Genomic DNA, 23,281 nt, shown 5'->3' on the forward strand with positions numbered 1-23,281 from the left:
TCCATCCATCCATCCATCCATCCATCCATCCATCCATCCAGAAACCTGGTAAACTGAACATTTGCCAGGTCCTGAGCCTCTTCCAGACGGTGCTATAATTATTTTTTCTCTGGAAATGCTCCACTGAACATCTCAGTCAGTTATTAATCCGTTCCTCTCTGAGAAGATATTATTTATGAAGCGATGCTGGACTGATACAAGCAGCTTCAGTCGGTTCAGGACAGCAGAAAGTAACGTCAGAGTAATCTAAGGGGAACTGCTGGGTCCCCGGCTGCTTTGGTGCTCTGTTTTTACGAGCTGCAGGGAAAGGTGGCCCACAGCATCACTGGGTTCATCTAACAGAAAAACAGTCACCTCACATGTACATTTTTATTATTGAAAATCACAACATTAAGATAAAGTTTTAGTTCCAGTTCTGAAGAAGAATGTCTTTTGAAAATACGGGTTACGTTTGAGAGGTTTTGATAGAAAACCATAAATCAGTAAGAGATGTGGGGTGAAACTACAATAAAATATGTCCTGCTGTATGCATCTTTCCATTGGCAGGAAATTAGTTTTAATCCAAAAGTCTCTGAATATTTCATTCTTTAAACTGACTCCTTGCTAAAGCGGAAAATATTACAAAACTTAAATTGTAATTATGTAAAAAGCATAAAAATGCCAGTTCAGTCAGATAAAGTCCAGCTTTCTGAGGCGAGATTAAACCTCTAAGGATGTTTCCTGCAGTGAAATGTGGAATTTTACCTGCATCCCTTTGTTTTCCATGGAGAGCAGTGTCACAGTTTTCACATTTGAGGTCAAGTGTGTTTAATTATGATTGATTCATTTTTTATTCCCTACATAGTCGAGCTCCATCCTAGAGCTCCTCTGGCTCCTTCATCCATCCATCCATCTCTGCATCTTTTCACCAAGTTTTGTTTTTCTGTGACGACAGTAGCGGAGAAATAAAGGGAATAGCAGGAGAAGAAGAAGGGAAATGTGAAAAGTTAATGACACGCGAATGAAAAATGGAAAAGCTCATGAGGAGAAGAAAGAAGCGCTGATGAATAAAGCATTTGATGCGTGTCGGTGTGTTTCTTTAAAATGCTGAACTTTTTATTGGATGTTGATATCTGAGCGTTGGTGAGGAACAATTAACGCTTCTGCTGAGGCCTAACGTCACACCTGAGTCTGACTTTACTTAAATTAATATAAATGATTAAAAATGTAGAAATAATCACCCAGATATTACCTTTTGGTTCATCAACCATTAACATCTTGGATTTATTCTTTTCTTTTTTTGTTATGACTGTCTGGGAACTAGGGAGTTCTCCACAAGATGGGCTTCACTGTTGAACTGGTTCTAGTGCTTCCTTGGAACCGGTTCTGGTTCCAGATTCTGGGTCTAAAACCTGTTTCTGTCTCAGGACTAATACTAGAAGACAGAAACTGCTTTTTGAGGACCCAAGTGGAAACCACAAGAAGGGAAAACTAAGATACAGTTAAAAACCAGGATGATTAAAGTTCGGAATGTTCTCTGTAAGAACAGGTAAATGGGTTCTACTGGTCAGGACGTTCTGTGCTTCACAGGAAACAGTTCGTCCAGAACAAGCTGCAAGAACTCCTGAACCAGAGCTCCGTTACCAACATAACTGCGGTTTGTTCTCGCCGTTCTGGGAAATAGAAGATATTTCTCTGTTCTTGAGGAGAATCTGTTGGCTTTTCTCATTAAAGGTCACGTAATGAACGTACCTGAGTGTTCTCAGAGAAATACCTGAACGACCGTGCAGCTGTGTGAAGACACGGTCTGATTTGAATATAACCAGCTTGTGTTTAATTAATCCTGCTGAAAACTGAGTTTATAATTCCTGATCAGATAAGAAAATAGTGGTTATTGCACCGGAATGCCATCAGTTGTGTAAAACGGCAAATAATGTTGTTTTAAGGTGGTTAAATGTTCTCGCTGTTCTCTGATCCTCTGAGAACGAGGCTGGTGGGTTTTTGGTTGTTGTTGTGGATCCTATGGTGAGCTCCAAGTTGCTGTCCTCTTAACACAAGCACAGACTACAACCTCCGGCGAAGACATGGACACTGAAAGCTCTGGCAATCTTCTTGTCTTCTCAAGACAAAGTAGGTTTGCTAACGATGATCAATCATTTTTTAGGATGCTAATTTAAACATTTCTCCATGAAATGCACACAAACTCAGAGATATGAGCAGCAAACAGCCCGGATCTCCAGCCTGTTACAAACATACGGAAAACTAAGATTAGGGCTGCGTGATATTAGGAAAACGTTGGATATGCAATAATACTGGGGAATTATAACATTATTATAGCATATGAGGTTAGATAAACAGACATATGTGTTAATATCTTTCTACTTTAGGCTCATAGCAAACCTGGACCCCAGAAAATGAGTGTTTAAACATCAAAGTTCTATTTAAAAAGTTACTTTTTACAGCAGCACCTACTGTTTTGGCCTTGGAACAACTGCTGTAGTTGCTTTAAACACTTGACCACCTTGCCACCTCGTTAAGCTTTTAACCTGCAATTAACCCATGTCAGCAGATATATTACAGGCATAAAGAGCTTGAATACATTGTACTTGAACCATTGACACTTATGACAGTCTGGGCGTTTACTTTTTTCTTCTCCGCACAGCAATCACTTATTTTGTATTTTTTCCTACTTGAGCGGAAAAAAAGTTGTCAGTAAACATCTTGTATTGTGTCCAAGATTTTTTTATTTTTTTATTTTTTTTGCTTACAAATCACTGATTCAAACGTCCCTAAAAGTGTTTTTACCCTTTAAATTATTGTTGCATTTTTCCTTTTTGTTGTTCAGACTTTGGTTTGTGTTTTGTTTCGATTAAATGTGAAATGTCCTGTTACTGTTTGATGTCAAAACTGGCCTCAAAATGGAGTTGGAAATCCGAATCTGGAATTTAGGAAAGAAAAACGAGTAGCTGGGCAAGCTATCCTTCAGAACAGGGATGGGCAACTGGCGGCCCGGGGGCCGCACACGGCCCTCGTCATCACTCAGTGCGGCCCGCGAATAGATTAATAATAATTTAATAATGATTAAAAAAAAAATTAAAAAAAACTTTTAATTATACTTTTGACCGATAGGGGGCCGTACCCAAACAATAGTGGGCATGGGCCGCTTTGCAACAGCGAGGAAGAAAGTCAAGAGCCCTGGCCACTAGCAGTGGAATAAAGGGAAAACTTGACGAGAAAGTCACATTTTTCAGACAAAATGGGAAGAAGTATGGACATGGGGAATTTTTTTTTTTTTGGTCTCTTGTCATTCAAACACAACATAAACCGTGAGAGCCGACGTGAGTTTTGAAACTGCAAAGCTTTGTCTTAAGCAGAAGATCAAACGTTCAGCACCGCGTTCACAGACCAGTGTGATGCATTCGGGAGCGTCAGAAAGCTATGGTGCATTCAGGAGCATTGGACATTAGATTTTTCAGAATAAAATGCTAACAGATGTGCATAATCAAAAAGTAACAGAAATACAATTATAGAGCATTCAGTATTGTAAGAAAGCCCACACAGTTTCTGGATAGACACGTTATTGTTTGAGTTAAGTTTTGTGCCGTTTTATGCCTCTTTCCTTGTAATTTGAAATGTCCCATGCTCCTGAATGCATTGATATGGAGTTTAAATTCCTTTTTTGCAATTTTTTTTAAAGCAAACGGTTTGTCTTTTGCTTTAGGACATATTAAAATGCATTTATATGCAGAAAATAGTTATATGTTGGTGCAGTAAACATACAGATATAAATTCATCTAAAATTTGTTCTTATTGAGAATAATTTGTAGCGTCTTTCATATCCAATTATTTGAAGTGCGTGGTCATGTGGCCCTCCAATGGTCGTGCTGAAAAAAATGTGGCCCTCTTTATCATGGAAGTTGCCCATCCCTGCTTTAGAAGATGTAGGAAGAAAAACAAGTTAATTTCTCAACAAATAACTTTTAAAGCAATCAGTTATGGAAGCGTTCAAATAGCTTAAATACAATTTCATCAAAGGGGTTTTCTTTCTTCTTGTTTGTTAATCTAACTTTGTTATTTTAGGTCGCGGTCGATCAGCGGAGCTTCCTCCGGTCTGTCCACCAGCCCCCTCAGCAGTCCCAGGGTAAGCGTCCGTCCCTACATCCCACCTGGCTGGCTGCTCTTCACACACACACACACACACACACACATAAATTACATATATATATATTCATCCACCTCAGACTCTCATCATCAGTCACTCCAGACTTCATCCAAGCCTGTTGGGCGTAGAGCGTTTCCTAAATGTTGGGACTTTTCATGGCAGAGTAAAAGTCCTTCAGCTCTGATAAGAGATGATGAACCAGCTGCACTGACGTCCCACAGAGCTTCAGATGAAGTGAGGCTGGATCCATCAGAGGCCAAACATTTCCTCCAGATGAGATCCTGTGATGTACTTTCATGCGTAGCGTCCCGCTGTTCGCAGCAGCACATAAGAACTGATTCATCAAACTGCTGTTGTGGTCAGTTTGTTCCAGACGTGTTTAGAAGTCAAAGCCCCGCTTAACGCTGCAGCAGCACCTTTAAAAGATAAAACTCAGCTTTACTTTTACTGATGTGTTTCCTCCTCATTAGATTACAAACTGTTATCAAGGAAGACCTTATTCTTAGAAAGGTATTAAATAAAAGTCATGCGTGCGTTCTTTCCTTTTTAAAATTTGTATGGAACGCTGTGAATTATATTATGTTGTTAAAGAAAACAAAGAAAAAAAATTAATTTCATGCTTTTACTCATGATTAGTGAACTTTTTAAATCTTTGTATTTGCTCTTAATTTTTTAGCTCCTTTCTCCCCTTTACTCAGTTAACTTATGTTAATATTGTGATTAAGGTGAGTTAGCATAAGAAAGGCGCTAACTTACTTTTAAATTATCTTAATAATCTAACTGACCCCGTTAGGGTAATTCTTACGCCAATTAGCTTTGTCTATTCACACTATTAGCATAAATTATTTGCTAGCTGACCCATAGGCAGATGAATTGTAAAGCTAATTGGCCTTTATGTCGGTATTTGCATAAGTAATAAGCTAAATGACCCTGATTGCAATATTGGCTTCATTAATGTGCTGTCATGATACATTAGTAAGTAAATAGTAAGAAAGCATACTTTATTTGTAAAGCACCTTTCACGGGATAAAAGCCACAAAATACTTCAAAATATAACAGGCATAAAAACATTTCAGAAAATTTGCATATTAGCTTAAGTATTATGTCGACCTTTATCACATATTAGCATAATCAATGTGCCAATTCATCCGTACTAAGAATATAATGCTAACCCACCCTAACGATAAACAATAATCTAATTGACCTTTTATCACGTTATTACCATACAAGTTAATACACTACCTTTCCCATAGTTAGCATAGTTATTACGCTAACTAACCTTAATGATATATTAGCATAATATCCCAACTGACCTTTAGCATGATACAAGCATAATAATATGCTTAAACACTCATATTCAGGATAAAGTGGCATCCTAACTGACCTCAATCAATATTAGCATAATTAATTCAGTGAATACCTAATAGTCATTTGTAATTTAATACATCGAGTGACCTTAATCAAGATATTAGCATAGTTAAACTGCTAATTCATCCTAATTCAATAACTGCCATAATCAGTGTTAGCATAATAAAATGCTAACTTAGGAATCTAGTGGTGATTAAATATACTGTATTTTTTTACTATAAGGTGCACTTAAAATCCTCAAAATTTCTCAAAAATTAACAGTGTGCCTTATAATCCGTTGTGCCTTTTATATATGATTAAAGTTGTGCTTACTGTGGTACAATGTGCTCATAAAGCTGTTAAAATGTGTAAGTACGACTTTGGTTAGCAACGAAGCCACTCCGCTCAATGGATATTAGGAGCATTACGGTACACTGAGTCACTACCTGATAGGACCCCTGAGCTGTCTACCAGACTGCCTGACTGTAATGTCTAAACTACAAGTGCATTCATGTAAGACAGCCTGGAGTATGTGCTAGCAACAATAAACTTAGTAAGTTAATTCAATATAAAAGTTTATTTTGGCCTTATGGTAGTGTAGTCCAGCTACTCTGTCCTCCCCACAGAGACGGACAGAGAGCTGTGGACGTGAAGGAGTGATATTACACACTTGGGAAGAATATTTAATGTGCCTTATAGTCCGAAAAATACGGTACGGTGTAATTCCGACCTAACTGATTCCAAGTTAGTTTTCATGTTTTAATACATCGTTAGGGGCCCGTTGTGATAATATAATACACTTATCTCTAGTTAGCATTAACCCTTCCTGAAACTGTTAGCATATATGCTAACTGATCCACAACTGATGCATGGTGGGTAAGGAAGTTTACAGTCAAACAAAAATCCTGGTTCTTGTATGAGGTTTTCTTTCCCGATATAGAGCATCAGCGTCTAGAAACTAGTCTCCACACACGTTTATAAACTCAAAGACCAGGCTGCTTGGTCTTCTGTCCCTGATCCACTGAGGGCTGCTCGGCTGTGGGTTCTCGCGGTGCCGATCCACTCAGTCATCCCGCGGCTTGTACGTCAGCACCGAGCATGCTCTCTGGCTGCTCTCCCCGGTGGAGGGGGAAGCTAAATCTGTTAGCTTTCAGGCTGGGTCACCAAGCTGTTTAGGGATGCACCGACATAAACACTAAAACTTTTTAATTAAATTAAATCCACTGCTAACAAAAAACATTGCATTGAAAATGTTCCTGTTATGTTTAAATCTGACATATTTAAAAAAACAAAAAAATAAAACTCGGTGCATCCCTTCATGAATGCTTCACTGCTGCCTCCTGATTGGCTGATCACTCTGCTAATCGCATGTTGTGTTTTTCTTTCTTTCTTTCTTGCACTCACACCACTTCCTGCCTGCTCCACTCCTCCCACCATTTTTGTTCCATTTCCGGCTGTGTTTTAATATTTTTTTTTTTATCAAATGAACCTTTTTTTGGGCTTTGATGTTCCTCTGGCTTTCTCATTGGCTGACCCTGCTGTCATGTGTCACGGTGCATGGCCAACCGCAGCCCCACCGGCGCTTTTTTGTCCCGCCCCAGTCCCCCGATCTGTGTCAGTCGCCCAACTGCAGCCCTACGCACTGCCCTGAGGTCCGCCTCAATGGGGTGGGTTCACGCGCGGCCAACTCCTACCAGCCAAAGATGGGGTCCCCCCTCATGCACCCACGCACCCAGACACTCCCTGCCAAGCCCAAAGTGTCAGAGAAGCCCCTGCAGACCACCAGATCCAACCCACTGCCCCACACGGTTCAGAACCCCAGCACCCCTAAATCTGAGCCGTCCACAGCGAGCCAGCCCCTCGCTCCCTGCATCCCCAACAGCCCCCGGACCAGACGACACCCTCCCCTCACAGTCCCCCCCAAGCTGTCCATCCCCCTCTCCCCAGTGCCCCCCATGTCTCCCCTCCGCCGCCACCACCTCCACCCTGACCACAATGGCAAATCTGTCCCCATCACACAGGTAACCCCTCACCCTTCCCCTAGAGGGAGTCCTCTCCCTACCCCAAAAGGCACGCCTGTGCACACACCCAAGGACAGCCCGGCCGGCACGCCGAGCCCCACGCCGCCGCCAAGTCCCTCCATCGGCGGGATGCCCTGGAGGACGCGTCTCAACTCCATCAAGAACAGCTTCCTGGGCTCGCCGCGCTTCCACCGCAGGAAAATGCAAGGTAGGAGGGGGTAAAACTCTGTAAAACGTTTTGATTTAATCTGATTTTAGCTCATTTTTATTTACCTAAATCAAATTGCTTATTCATCAAACTGCAGGAAAAAATACAAATCCGACATTTTTAGCTCCACCTGCAGCCATCGTGCTGTGCAGCAGTATTCAGGCCATTTGAAGCTTTTCACATTCACTTTCCAACCACAAACTGCAATATATTTATTGGGATATTATCTGATAGACCAAAAAGGAGAAGTATATTACTTTTATTATTTAAAAAAAATCTGAAAAAACACACTTCGATACACCTAAAGAACAGTAGTGCAATAACCACGAGGAGGAGAATCAGGTTTGATCACAAAGTTGAATCATAGAACAAGGAATTTGACTTCAGCTCTGCTTTTCTGTCATTGAAGACATTTAAAACAAAAATACAAAAGGGGAAAATGGAAATATTTTTCTTTTAAATGTGTTAATTTGCAGTGTCTGAATAAAAAAGGAAGACATCTTTGGATTGGTGCAGATAAGCCTGATGGTTAGAATTTAATGTAAATTTAAGGGCAGCTGTTCTGTTTCTGGCCTTAGAGGTCAATTGGAGAACATTAGAGAACAAACAGCACCATGAAGGCCAAGCAGGGTCGGGTGCTAAAACAATATTCTAAGCATTACAAAGTCAAATTCAATCAAATCATCCAGGCAGATTGGTCAAAAAACTCCCTTTCTATGGTAGATGGTAATAGAGGATGATCTGCCTCCCCTGATGATGTCACAGCTAACAGAACGCCAGACCAGGTGTACCTTCCATGAAGAAAAAAATGACAGAGAACAAAAAGTCAAAAGCTGAAATAACAACAAACAATGTAGATTGGAGAGCAGTAGGAGAACTCAGCAGAGTGAGAGAAATAGACCCTGATGTCCTCCAGCAGCCTAAGCCTATAGCAGCATAACTATAGAGATAGCTCAGGGTAACATGAGCCACTCTGACTAGAAGCTTTGTCACAAAGGAAAGTTTTAAGATTAGTCTTAAAAGTAGACGGGGTGTCTGCCTCACGGACCAAATCAGAGGAGCAGCCAAGAGGACCATGGTAGCTCTGGAGGAGCTGTAGAGATCTACAGCTCAGGTAGGAAAATCTGAACTAAGAACCGCTTACTGGATCCAAACAGTCAATTTCTCACAAGTAATGTGGGAGACCAGATTATTTTCCTTCCTCTTCACGAGGCACTACTGTGGTTTGGTCTGTCTCGGAAAATCCCAGTTAGATAAATTACATTTTATGCTTCTTGTGTGGCAAAATGTGAGCAGTTTCAGGGGGGATGAATACTTTTGCAATGCACTGTAATAACATGCTGTATCACAAAAAAGAGGGGATTCTTTTATTTTCTTTCATGCTTTAATTCTTGCAGGTTTTTTCCAATTGTTTCATTAATGCAACTGTCTTTGTTCTGACTGATCATTTATTATAAATCTGGAGGAATTTATAATTTATAGTCCAGATCTGAGCTTTGTTTGTGTCTCCAGTTCCCACCCAGGAGGACATGTCCAGCCTCACCCCCGACTCGTCTCCAGAGTGAGTACAGCTGTTTGCTCTGTTTGAAGCGTTTTCTTGCTGCCTTCTACATAAAAGAACCTCAACTAGAAAATCTGTATTTGCTGCTAAGCCTCCAAAGCAGCTGAAACCGCGGGATGGAGACGGTCGGCTGCTGCACCTCGTCATGCGGTGGTTCAGGAGCCGCGCTGTTAGAAATAACTTTGACGCAGCAATACAGAAGATACGGGTTGACGTCTCCCTGTGAGGAAAATAAATCAGCCTCAGTCTGGGAAGAATATCAAACAAAGACTTTTCTGGTTGTAAACGGGTCACAGAGCAGTCTGCAGCTTTCTGAGAGGCTCTGCAGGTTTCTGTTACTCTTCCCAGAGTCAAATTCAAGCCCTTTCTTGATTAAATCACAAAGAATTTGGGACTTGACCTGGTATTTATCACCAATGAGTCGTGACTTTAATCGAACTTGAGCCATTTGACTTGAAAGTACGTGATATTTTGCACAGAATGTGGTAAAATGGGAGTTTAAGAGTCACCAGTAGGAGATGGACAGATGGATCGGGGCTTCGTTATGCGGGCGCAGATCCGAGCTGAGCTGCAAAGGCCAAGCGTTTGATTGGCCGGTCTGTCTAGGTTCTGACTCTCACCTTTGATCATAGTTTTGGATCAGAACCCAAAGGAGATCCTGGATTAAAGTGGCCGAAATTATCTTCTTCTGGATCTCAGATAAGCAGAAGATGATGCATGGATGGAAAGCGTGTTACAATTGAATGAACTCATGGTCCAGTAGAACCACACATACTCCACAAAGGAGCCGTTGCTGGACGGCAAACCTTTCTGGTTTACGCCTTTGGCCATTTTTCACTATTTATTTCACATTTCGCTGCACTGAAGACGCTGAATAGGCTTTCCTTCAGCATCCTATGATGACAGAACATGCTGTATCCACTCTCTTCAAGCGCTATTAAAGAGATGTGTCTGTGAAAGCAGCATATACATTACGGGATGCCAGTGCTGCCAAAAATAGATGGCCATTGTGCCGGGGGATGGGCCTATACAGCGGTTCTAAGACTGTTATTATTGACTCTATTGCTGAAAAGTATGGGGATTTCTAGAGTTTTTTGGGGGGTATTTGTAATTTTCTGTTGTTTTAATCAGGAAAAATGTTTTTTTACATGCACATTTTCAATTAACTGTTCAAATTAAATGTATATTCAGATGCAGAATAAAATCTGATTTTTATTTTTTTATTTTTTGTTATAAAGCTTCCTCTCAACACAAGACCTTAAAAAGAGGATTTTTATATTTCAAAAAATGTAAAAAGATTTGTTTTGGTAATGAAAAAACATTTATTGGACTAAACACATGAAGAACCGTGAGTTCTGATCGGTTCTGTGTCCCGACCTCTCCGCAGGCTGGCTAAGAAGTCGTGGTTCGGGAACTTCATCAACCTGGAGAAAGAGGAGCAGATCTTCATCGTGATCCGGGACAAACCTCTGAGCTCCATAAAGGCCGACATCGTTCACGCCTTCCTCTCTGTGAGTGGAGGACTTTAAAGCCCAGCTAGAAATCTGCCTGTTGGTGACATTAATTCAATTCAATTCAATTCAATTTTATTTATATAGCGCCAAATCATGAAACATGTCATCTCAAGGCACTTTACAAAGTCAAGTTCAATCATATTATACAGATTGGGTCAGATTATACAGATTGGTCAAAAATGTCCTATATAAGGAAACCAGTTGATTGCATCAAAGTCCCGACAAGCAGCAGTCACTCCTGGGGAACCGTAGAGCCACAGGGAGAGTCGTCTGCATTGTACATGGCTTTGCTGCAATCCCTCATACTGAGCAAGCATGAAGCGACAGTGGGAAGAAAAACCACCCATTAACGGGAAGGAAAAACCTCCGGCAGAACCGGGCTCAGTATGAACGGTCATCTGCCTCGACCGACTGGGGTTACAGAAGACAGAACAGAGACACAACAAGACAGACAAACAAGCACAGAAGCACACATTGATCCAGTAATCTGTTCTACATTAGATGGTAGTAGCAGGTGAGCCGTCTTCTCTGGATGATGTCACAGTTAACAGAACGCCAGACCAGGTGTACCTACTATGAAGATAAGAGAGAGAGCAAAAAGTTAAAAGCTGAAATGACGACAGTCATTTCAATGTAATACAATGCAAAACTGGAGAACAGTAGACTGAAGAACAGTAGAAATCAGTAGAGTGAGAAAATTAGACCCTGATGTCCTCCAGCAGCCTAGGCCTATCACAGCACAACTATAGAGATAGCTCAGGGTATGAGCCACTCTAACTATAAGCTTTGTCAAAAAGGAAAGTTTTAACATTAGTCTTAAAAATAGATAGGGTGTCTGCCTCACGGACCAAAACTGGGAGTTGGTTCCACAGGAGAGGAGCCTGATAGCTAAAGGATCTGCCTCCCATTCTACTTTTAGAGACTCTAGGAACCAGCAGCAGACCTGCAGTCTGAGAGCGAAGTGCTCTGTTAGGAACATACGGGGTAATCAGAGCTCTGATATATGATGGAGCTTGATTATTAAGGGCTTTATACGTTAGAAGGAGAATTTTAAATTCTATTCTTGATTTAACAGGAAGCCAATGAAGGGAAGCTAAAACTGGAGAAATATGATCCCTCTTGTTGATTTTCATCAGAACTCTTGCCGCAGCATTTTGAATCAGCTGAAGACTTCGAACTGCATTTTGTGGACTTCCTGATAGTAAAGAATTACAATAGTCCAGCCTTGAAGTAACAAATGCATGGACTAGTTTTTCAGCATCACCCCTGGACAGAATGTTTCTAATTTTGGCGATATTCCTGAGGTGAAAAAAGGAAACTCTGGAAACCTGTTTAATATGGGATTTAAATGACATGTCTTGGTCGAAAACAACACCAAGATTTTTAACTTTATTACCAGAGGCCAAGTTAATGCCATCCAGATTAAGGGATTGATTAAGAACTTTATTTTTTGAAGACTCTGGCCCAAAGATTACAACTTCTGTCTTGTCAGAATTTAAATGCAGGAAATTTAAAGTCATCCAGCTTTTGATGTCATCAAGACATGACTGCAGTCGAAGTAACTGATTGGATTCATCAGGATTTATGGATAAATATAGCTGAGTGTCATCAGCATAACAGTGGAAATTAATCCCATGCTGTCTGATAATTTTGCCAATCGGAAGCATATATATAGTAAATAGAATTGGTCCAAGGACTGAACCCTGTGGTACTCCACAAGTGACCCTAGAGTTTGAGGAAGATTTATTATTAACATGAACAAACTGGAATCTGTCCGACAGATAAGATTTAAACCAGCCTAATGCTTTCCCCTTAATCCCTACAGTATGCTCAAGTCTTTGTAGGAGAATATTGTGATCAACTGTATCAAATGCAGCACTGAGATCTAACAGGACAAGTATAGACACAAGTCCATTATCTGAGGCCATGAGAATATCATTAGTGACCTTCACCAGAGCTGTTTCAGTGCTATGATGAGCTCTGAAGCCTGACTGAAACTCCTCAAGTAGGTCATTACTTTGTAAATGTTCACATAGTTGATTAGCAACTACTTTCTCAAGAATTTTAGATAAGAAAAGAAGATTAGATATAGGTCTGTAATTTACTAACTCATCTTGATCAAGAGATGGTTTCTTAAGTAAAGGTTTAATAACAGCTACTTTAAAAGCCTGTGGTACATATCCATTTACCAAGGATACATTAATCATGTCTAAAATAGGACCACTGATCAGAGGGAATACCTCCTTAAACAACTTGGTTGGGATTGGGTCTAACATACAGGTAGAAGGTTTAGATGAAGCTAAAATTTTAGATAACTCAGAAAGCTCTACTGCTTTTAAACAGTTCAGACACTGCGCAGGTTCTAAGGATTCCTCCAATGCTGCCTCACTTACTGAGGATGAGGTAATCATGTTTGGGAGGATGCCAATTATTTTATTTTTAATGGAATCAATTTTATTTATGAAGAATCCCATAAAATCATTACTGCTAAGAGCTAAGGGAATGGATGGATCAACAGAGCTGTGGCTCTGTGTAAGTTTGGCAACTGTACTGAAGAGAAATCTAGGATTATTCTTATTCTCCTCAATTAATGATGAAAAATATGCTGCTCTAACTCTGCGAAGGGTCTTGTTATACAACAATAGACTGTCCCTCCAGATTAGGTAGGATTCCTCTGTCGGGGGGGTCTCAGGTTTCCTCTTTAGGGGAGGAAACCTGAGAAAATAAAGTTATCTGTTTTTTTTTAAAAAAAGGGCAGCAGGAATGGTAGGAGCACCGCTTGTTAATCAAACATTTCATCTGCAGCTCATTTAACTGGTTCCATTTTAAATGGCGGTTCCAGATTATCTTCTAGTTCTGTTCAGTCTAAAAAGAACCTTGAAGACTAATGTTTTGTCAGTTTTGTTTAGAAGACTGTCAAAGCTAGATTCTGGTTCAAACTAAACTATTTTAATGTAGGGACACCTGGGGGCGAAGGTGCCGATATTTAATGTGTCAGGCCTGCACCACAGGAGAAACCTTCAGGTTAGACGTTTGGGTGGGATAAACAGAGACCTGAGGGGAAAGTTATTCTAACTGCAGATGGAGCGTCTGTTACATTTATGGTAATTCCTCCTAGCAGAAAAGCAGAGGTTAAATCATCCATCATCACATTAAAACTTCTATCAGAAAGGTAGGACCTAAACTTTATTAGGTCTCTGAAGGTCAATTAGTTTGCAGCCAATAGTTGTAGCAACAATAAGAAGCAATTATACACACAACCGACAAGACAGGAAGGTAGAAGAAAACTTTGTGAAGTAAAAAAGATCAAGTCAAAACACACCTTAAAAAATAAACTATGATTCTAAAACTTGAACTGAAAATGCAGCAATTTGATAGTGACTTTAAATCGGTGACTGACCACCAAGACTTGTTGTGGTTTTAGTTACTGATAAAAGCTACATAATGTCATTCAGTTGTAGTCCTAAAATTTCAGATAAGGTCCTTTTCTGAGGACAACTCTATTCAGGTATTCTTCAAACAAAGATAGGATAAAGAAATGAAAGAATAATTGCTTCAAGCTGCCCCTGTTTGCCCTGAACATTATGATCCTTCTGTTGATCGTCCATCCTGGAGCTGGAAGCTTTCTGTCAGCAGTCTGAGGGGAACCTAATGTGAAGCTGAGACCCAACCTGTAGTCTGTCCGTGTCCAGCCAAGTAGACGCTGACTCTGCGTAATGTCTCAACACGTTAAATACGTGTGTGTGTGTCCGTCTCTGCAGATTCCCAGCCTGAGCCACAGCGTCATCTCTCAGACCAGCTTCCGGGCGGAGTACAAGTCCACGGCCGGGCCCACGGTTTTCCAGAAGCCCGTTAAGTTCCAGGTGGACATCACCTACACGGAGAGCTCCGGCGCTACCAAGGAGAACGGCATCTACTCCGTCACCTTCACCCTGCTCTCAGGTAAACACAGAACACAGCAGGTTAGGACTGGCAACCAGAGGATGGTTGGAACAGCAACAGAAAACTTAAAATAATACAAATATCAGTTTTTTTACTACTAAATGTTTGCAAATAATGTTATTCTTTAATGTTTTATAATTTCATTTTACATTGACAATATAAAAACTACTGAACTCAGTTAAGTGGCCCCATGAGGAGAGTTGGTTCTTAACGTCCATAGAAAGTACTCCTGGGTCAATGTGAGCTTCTGTGCTTTCTGTGTCTCTGCTCTGTCTTCTCTAAGCCCCAGTGGGTGGAGGCAGATGAGCGTTCACACTGAGCCTGGTTCTGGTTCTGCTGGAGGTTCTCCTCCTTGTTAAAGGGGAGTTTTCCTCTCCACTGTCGCTTCATGCATGCTCAGTATGAGGGATTGCTGCAAAGCCATCAACAAAGCCATCAACTGTCCCTGTGGCTCAATAACTGGATGCTACCTGCTGGTTTCCTTGGAGAGAAAGCTTTGGACCAACCTGGCTGCAGGATTCGATAGAACGGACTTTAGAAAAAGCCTTGAAGCTTTACAAATTGGCGCTATATAAATTTACATTTTCTAAAACCAGATTTTTTTGCACTAACAGTATTTTGGGCTCTGTCTACATCAGGTTCCCACATCTAGAATCTATATTTTAAGCCATTTCCTGTTTGAAAAGCTTATCAAACCTAGCCAGATGGATGGGAAACATCTGTTTTCAGGTTTCTTCGCACAGATTATCACCTGGATTCAGGTCTGGACTTTGACTAGGCCATTCTAACACATGAATGTGCTTTGATCTAAACCATCACCTAATATCTCTATCTGCATGTTCTGGGTGGTTCTCCTGCTGGAAGGTGAACCTCCAGCCCACACTCAGTTCTTCTGCAGCTTAGCAGGTTTTGTGCCAGGATTGTCCTGATTTAGCTCCGTCTGTCTTTCCACCAGCTTCACTGTCCCACAGCATGACTCTGCCACCACCATGTTTCACCATGGTAGTTGTGTTTTTGGGGTGAAGTGATAGATAGGTTTAGAGCATCTTCTTTCAGATGTTTGCTGATAAACGGCCAATGGGACTTCTTACAACATTCTTGCAACAACAGCTTGAAATCCAGGTCTTACATAAAAGTCATATTTAGTTGAACTCTCGACACATTCTTCCACCTGAGCTGTAGATCCAAAGTGTGTAATATCACTCCTCCGTGTCCACAGCTTTCCATCGTCTCTCTGAGGAGGACAGAGTAGCTGGACTACACTGCCCTGTTTCTAACATAAGACCAAAATAAACTTAACTTGATATTGAATTAACTTACTAGGTTTATTGTTGCTAGCGTGTACTCCAGGCTGCCTTACATGAATGCACTTCTAGTTTAGACATTACAGTCAGGCAGTCTGGTAGACAGCTCAGGGGTCCTATCAGGTAGTGACACAGTGTACCGTAATACTCCTAATTGCTTCATTGCTAACAAAAGTCGTATTTACACAGAACTATGAGCGCATTGTACCACATAAGATCAGTCAGTAAGCACTACTGTAATCAGATATAAGGTGCGCCATCAATTTATGAAAAAGTTTAAGGACTTTAAGAGCGCCTTACAGTCCAAAAAATACGGTAGATTCAGATTGAATTACACAGTTGGATGCTCATAACCAATTAGGTGACTTTTATAGGCAGTTGGTTGCACTGGATGTAATTTAGAAAAAGACACTTCACATTTTCCAGATTTCTGTCTGTAGAAGCGATAATGAAACCGTTATTTTTTGTATAATTTAAACGTTCCCATCATTGAAAGGTTTATACTGTGGTTTGTTGTCGGGGGGGTCTCGCCTCATCAGGTCCAAGTCGGCGTTTCAAGCGCGTGGTGGAGACCATCCAGGCCCAGCTTCTCGGTTCCAACGACCTGCCGGGCATCCAGCCTCAGATATCCGGTAAGTCCAGTTCCTCGCCACCCACTTCCTCCTAACCCTTCTTCTCCTCCTCCGGACCCCCCCCCCCCCCCCCCCCCCCCCCCCCCCGGCATCCCAGCGCAGCCACAGCCACAGCTCACCTCGGCTCGGACCAGCCCGGCACACCGCTTTTAGCACACAGCATCCCCACGTGCATGCCCCCCCCCCCGCCCCCCACCACACACCATGGCGTGCACGCCAACATGTACGGCACAGCAGTGGTAGCGAGCGTCCGGAGAGGTTTAGGGCACTCAGCAGCCGTAATTCACCCTCCACAGACGGCTGCGGTCTCACTCAGCGCTGGGCTCAGCAGAAACACCCTGATGGATGTCTGCAGACAGAGAGGGGGGGGGGGGGGCGTCAGGGTGCATTCTGGGCTTTAGAGCAGACACTCCAGAACAGCCTCTCAGTTCAGGTTCTGTTTGGAAAGACGGACTGAAGGAAAGAAAGAGTGACTGTGTTCTCCAGGTGTCTCTGTTATCTTCTTGATGTCCTCACTGTGGTTATTCATTTGATAATGGCCCCCTCTGGTGGTAGAAACAGTAACTACACGCTCGTCCACAGAGGGGAGCCGTTATCAGGACTGTAAGCACTCCCTTCCTCCACCGTGTAGATGTGCTAATAACCCACATCGCCGTCCGTCTCACCCTCTGGCTTGCCTTTCCCATGCCGTCCTGCTTCCCATCATGCACAGCTTCACTCTAAAGCCTCTTGGATGGACCGGGTGACCAGCATGCCGAATGAAAACTCAACCCCACGCACAGCTGGTCGAGCTGGCCTCTGTGCCGGCTTGAACCCAGTCTCTGCCGCCGTGCACCGATTTATCAAATCTCTCTGTGTGTGTTCCCCGGTTCTGGATGAGCTGCCATCCTGATCCGTTAAGGAACCTGCATGTTCAGCTAAAACGTGTCTAACAACTCTGTGGATGTCTGACCCTAATGGCCTTCTCTCCGTCTGTCTGTCTGTCAGGGTTGATGTTTAAATATCAGCAGAAAGTTCTGACTGAATGTTCGGCTCATTGCTCAGAATCTCCTCTTGTTTAGTCCGTCTATAAACGTTTTGAAACAGCTGCCTTAAAGTCACCCCCCCCCCCCCCCCGTTTAAAAAGATAAACTGAACTACGATATATAATTTCAGAACCTTTTCCACCTTTTGATGTGAAGTTTATCTGCTACAATTAAGCAGAATACATTGAAAAAGAAAGGCTGTTCCAGTTGCCTAGCTGACACCGATTGTAAATAGATTATACTGCCTGTCACTTAAATACATCACGATTCCTGATTTTTCCATTTATCTTTAGCTGAAGGAACTGAGGAGTAAATCACTGCTATGAGAACGGCTGACTGCTTCTAACGACCCGAATCAAAGCAAAAATTAGAAGTAAATGTCCTCAGCAATGTTAAAATCATAATATATCATTATAGCAGGAGGGAAGCAATAATTATTGCTTTTTACTTTTTAATAAAGTCAATTAGATCATCTTTTAACATGTCTCTGAACGCTTTTTGCTAACAGATGGACGGAAATGATCAGAAATACTTTATTTCAGGTTAAATTAACTGTAGTTGGAGGCGGCTGCTGAAACGAGTGTTTGCACACCTTCAGGTCCCGGATAAACGTCACACTGAAGGAGAAAAACAGTAGTTCACTATAGTTCACTATGGTTCCTTTTTTAACAAGTAAAGAAATCATTGCGCTTTAAACATGCATTTCAAACATCTTGAACGGTACTATTATAAAAAAAAAGACAATTCTTCAGCACAGTAAACCACCAGCTGCTGTTTAAATTGGAGATGGGCAGTAATTGCACTGATCTGCAGAAAAGAGTTTTTACTGTTGTCAACCCTGACCATGACCAAAATGAACAGCACACATTGAACTAGAAAGAGCGTCATTAAATATCTGTATATTGGAAAATATGGTTAAATGCAAGTGTTGAGATCAGGCAGAGCCTGGAGATCCTTCCCAAAAACAATTAGTGTTCGCCTTAAAATCTCAGTCGTCAACGTTTTCAGCCTAAACACGGAGCAACGGATCTGGAGATTGGCACAGACTGTATATTTATCCTAATCTCCACAGCCACTAAGCTAACTGAGCTTTTACCAAATGTTCCACGTCTTACAGCTAAACTTTGAATAGTTGCTAAAAAAAAAACTAAACAATTTTAAAGAAAACTCAGTTTTTTTATTGTAGCTTTTTATTTTTTGTGCCGTAGATTATAGCCATCTGCTGGTAAAACGAGGATATTTCAGCTGTGACGTTCTATCCACCTGTATATTATATTTGGTACATATCCAGCTGTAAATTTATTTCACAATACTAGTTATCTATATATACATATCTGTAAATCTCTATTTATAGTAATATCCACCTGTATATTATATTCGGTACATATCCAGCTGTAAATTTAGTTCACAATACTAGTTATCTATATATTATATTCATAGGACAAATCTATCAGTAAAATTCTGTTTATATTAGTATTCATCTCTATATTTATTCAATAATAACCCATGTCCCGTACTTATGGAACCATTGTTTATCCTGCACTTGCTGCTATTGCACTTCTGGTTAGACCTAAACTGCCTTTTGTTGCCTTGTACCTGTACCTGTGTAATGACAATAAAGTTGAATCTAATCTAATTTTTAAAAAAATCAGGCGTAGATAAGAAGATGGTTTAACTACTCTGGATGAGTTTTATCTGTGATTATCCTGAATTTAGCCCATAGTTAGCAACTTTGATCTAGCTGTAAAGGCATCTGTAAAAAGAGACTTGAGCAAATGAGCCGAACATTCCCGTCTCTGTAGGGAAGGCCTGACGTTTGGCGTCAGCTCGGTGTTCCTGACACTGTCCTCTGCTCTCAGATGGCTCTCAGCGCTCAGCCGCTTTGCCCGGTAAATCCTCCAAGCGTGGTAAGACCCAAACATTCCTGGAGGTCCGCTTAAACCGGACCAACTCTGCCTTTTAACACGTCACGGCAAACTTCCTGGAGGCTTGTCACCAACACCACCAGTCTGAACTCACACGTGTCTGAGGGGAAGATGAACATTCATCTTAACAGCTCATTTTTTTTTAAAGGATTTATTTTTTGTTCAAGAGATAATTTCAGGTCAAACTTTGTTTTGTAAATAATGCAAGAAAACGTTTAAAGCCAAATTAGGAAATAAATAACATTTTTTTTATATTATCCTAGGAATAAATTAAACTTTTTGGTTTAATTTTAAAAACTGTTGCTGCCTGTTCAAAGCAAAAGTCACCAACTGGATTTAATGTAAGAGTCTCCCATTGGATGGTTCCTGCATCATCATCATATTGCAGCAGTTAGCAGATTTTATAAAGGGAAATGACTCATTTGGCACAGTTTCGGCATATTTGGATAAATAATGTGGATATACAAAGTCTGAGGCTTCTCTTGTGCTTTTAAAAGGATTTTCATGTGGCTTTACAGTGTTTATTTTGAAATATATTTAGGTGAGGCTAAAAAAAATAAATGTTTCATTGTTTAATCAGCTATAAATCAGACATAGCAACATTTGTTATAATCTATATTTTATATTTATATTATTTAATGCCTTAGCTTTACAAAATTAGAAAAAATTGCATTTAGACTTTATAACTTGCTTGATTTATATCAGATATTTAATTTCAGGCGGAAATTGCTCCTGAAACCCTTCTGGGTTTAAAGGGTTAAACTGATTCACGTTTCCTGAGCAGCCAAGCTGGACGGCGCCGCCCGTGGTCATGAAAGAGAGCTTCATCTGAAACTATTGAAACTGAGTTAAGAGCTGTCTCAACACTTCGTTTAATGGCATGAAAGATTGTGAATGACGATGATTTAAAGGTTTGCTGAAATCAAGTCGTAAAATAACTTGCGGCTGTGTTCAGCAGCTCCACACTCTGAGATAGGAACTCAGCTATGTGGCTTTAAGAAAACCACTGATCAGAGAAAAAGGCTTCAGTTTGTTGGAGGGTGAAAAGTGGCAGCAAGAAGTTCCTGTGTTCTGATGAGTCCAGATTCAGCCTGTTCCAGAGTGATGGAGGCATCAGGGTGAGAGAAGCGATGCACCCATGAATCCCTGTGCCTGCAGACCCAGCCGGTGGGTGTAGAGCTATGATCTGTAGATCTGGGGTTTCTGCAGTCAGTCGGGTCCAGGTTCAGCAACATTATCGGTTAAGAGGAGATTGGTTGATTACCGTATTTTTCAGTCCATAAGGCGCACCAGATTATAAGGCGCTTTAAATATTCTTCCCAAGTGTGTAATATCACTCCTTCATGTCCACAGCTCTCTATCTCTCTGTGGGAGGACAGAGTAGCTGGACTCACTGCCCTGTTTCTAACATAAGGCCAAAATAAACGTAACTTTTATATTGAATTAACTTACTAGGTTTATTGTTGCTAGCGCGTACTCCACGCTGCCTTACATGAATGCACTTCTAGTTTAGACCTTACAGTCAGGCAGTCTGTAGACAGCTCAGGGGTCCTATCAGGTAGTAACAGTGTACCGTAACGCTCCTAATATCCATTGAGCGGAGCGGCTTCGTTGCTAACCAAAGTCGTATTTACACATTTTAACAGATTTATGAGCACATTGTACTACATAAAATCGGTCAGTAAGCACAACTTTAATCATATATAAAAAGGTGCACCAGATTATAAGGCACACGATCAATTTTTTAGAAAATGTAAGGATTTTGAGTGCGCCTTATAGTCCATAAAATATGGTATTTGAATATAAATGACCTAGTCCATCAGTGAGCACCTTGTCTGAAAGTACGGCCATATTTAGGCATGACAATGCCAGAATTCATCAGGCTCAGATAGTGAGAGAGAAGCACGAGACATCATCTTCACCGATGGACCAGACACTAGAACCTCTTTAACCCTGTTGAGAACAGTTAGGATGTCCTGGAGAGGACGGGCCGACTACAATCTTAGGAGGGAATAAATTCACATCTGGACGTCGATAAATGTTGTAACATTTCAGGATCTGATCACAAAGATGCCACAGCAAAAGAGTGCAGAAAGGGGTTCCAAGAAAAGTAGTAGTGACTATTGTAGGATGGGCAGTTTCTCTTTTCATATTTAAACTTTGATAATGTGAAGGTCGACACTAGACATGTGAATAATTTATCTAAAAAAATATGAGAATGAGCTGCCATTAATTTATACAAACAATAAATTTTGCACTAAGGCATTAAAAGTTGAATCCCCCAAATGGAGCGAATCAAGTCTCAATGCAAGCTTCTTTGAAATATCTCGACTAATTCCTGCCAGATGAATGAATTATGCTTTCAGTTGATGTTTTATCTCAGTATTTTTTATTCTTTCCAATAAAAGCAAAGTAGAAATGATTTGATAAGATGAATGTGATTCCCCGTGTGTGTGTCTTTGTGTGACTCCTAACTGGACCTCCGCATGGCTGTGGGTCCGTCACCCTTTCAACAAAACCTTTCTATAATTTAACAAAGAGACTAAAACTCACCGACTCTAAATACCAAGCACTGATTTAAAAACCTGTTTGTTGGAGAGGGAGAATGGTAAGTTACTATGAAGACGTCACATTTATCACAACCAAAAAGCATCAGATCTCACTACAGGAAACACTGTTCAGCAGTAGGTTTGGCACTAATATGTGATGTTTGTCCTGTTTCTTGTTGCATGTTTTATGGACTGTTTAATAACAATATTTGTCCTGACAAAATGGATGCATTTTCTTGTGAGTGCTGTGATGGATGTTGACGATGATGTTGGGTTCAAACAAGCTTTGGAAGACTCTGGTAAGAAAAACATACAGTCAGGATTAGAAATGCACTGGCTAGTAGCGCTGCTAGCTTGTAGCGTTGATAACAGGTAGCGCTGCTAGCTTGTAGTGTTGTTAGCTTGAAGGGCTACTAGGTTGTAGCACTGTTAGCTTAAAGGGCTGCTAGCTTGTAGCTCTGCTAGCTAGTAGCGCTGCTAGCTAGTAGCTCTGCTAGCTTGTAGCGTTGATAACAGGTAGCGCTGCTAGCTTGAAGGGCTACTAAGTTGTAGCTCTGCTAGCTTGTAGCACTGTTAGCTTCAAGGGCTGCTTGCTTGTAGCTCTGCTAGCTAGTAGCGCTGCTAGCTTGTAGCGTTGATAACAAGTAGTGCTGCTAGCTAGTAGTGCTGTTAGCTTGAAGGGCTGCTAGCTTGTAGCTCTGCTAGCTAGTAGCGCTACTAGCTAGAAGTGCTACTAGCTAGAAGTGCTACTAGCTAGCTACTAGCCATTTGTTCCAAAAACGTTAAAAAAGAAAACACTACTACAACTACTACTAGCTATTTGGACTACTCCTGTGCTGACTGTGGGCTTTGAACATTAATTATGGTGTAAAAGTTTTATCTTTCTTACATTTCTTGTTCAATATGACATTACACATTAGCATCAACTTGCTCAGTCTCGTTTTAGTTTTTGATGAAAATATTAATCACTATTTCCATCACGGTTATTGCCAATGTATTTTTTTTAATTTTTTTGTCAAGTTTCTATTTGTTAAAAAAAAAAAAGAAGCTGTAGACCAGGTGGCATGGTTCAGTCCTGGACAGCTACCATCCTGCAGTGTTTAGATGCATCA

At 41.0% G+C, this 23,281-nt stretch overlaps 2 protein-coding genes across 13 annotated transcripts in view; one reads left to right on the top strand and one right to left on the bottom strand.

Moving 5' to 3' along the window:
• LOC105937707 (serine/threonine-protein kinase BRSK2) overlaps positions 1-23,281 on the top strand; it is a 156,264-nt gene that overhangs the window by 129,565 nt on the left and 3,418 nt on the right. For 5 of the 12 annotated variants that reach the window (XM_021324833.2, XM_012879179.3, XM_021324834.2 and 2 more), the window contains 7 exons: positions 4,060-4,120; positions 7,060-7,717; positions 9,230-9,278; positions 10,666-10,789; positions 14,554-14,734; positions 16,578-16,670; positions 19,555-19,602. In XM_021324833.2, the coding sequence (XP_021180508.2) occupies positions 4,060-4,120; positions 7,060-7,717; positions 9,230-9,278; positions 10,666-10,789; positions 14,554-14,734; positions 16,578-16,670; positions 19,555-19,602 (1,214 nt within the window). The remainder of the gene's footprint in view (positions 1-4,059; positions 4,121-7,059; positions 7,718-9,229; positions 9,279-10,665; positions 10,790-14,553; positions 14,735-16,577; positions 16,671-19,554; positions 19,603-23,281) is intronic. The other 7 variants (XM_012879185.3, XM_021324836.2, XM_012879186.3 and 4 more) reach the window with 2 other exon arrangements.
• The window catches only part of LOC105937706 (ankyrin repeat and BTB/POZ domain-containing protein 2), a 36,607-nt gene continuing 27,277 nt past the window's right edge, over positions 13,952-23,281 (bottom strand). The window contains exon 18 of the mRNA XM_012879178.3: positions 13,952-14,724. The gene's annotated coding sequence lies outside the window, so the exon portion shown is untranslated. The remainder of the gene's footprint in view (positions 14,725-23,281) is intronic.

The sequence above is a fragment of the Fundulus heteroclitus genome, chromosome 4, assembly GCF_011125445.2.
Source record: "Fundulus heteroclitus isolate FHET01 chromosome 4, MU-UCD_Fhet_4.1, whole genome shotgun sequence".
NCBI classification, from domain to species: Eukaryota; Metazoa; Chordata; class Actinopteri; order Cyprinodontiformes; family Fundulidae; genus Fundulus; species Fundulus heteroclitus.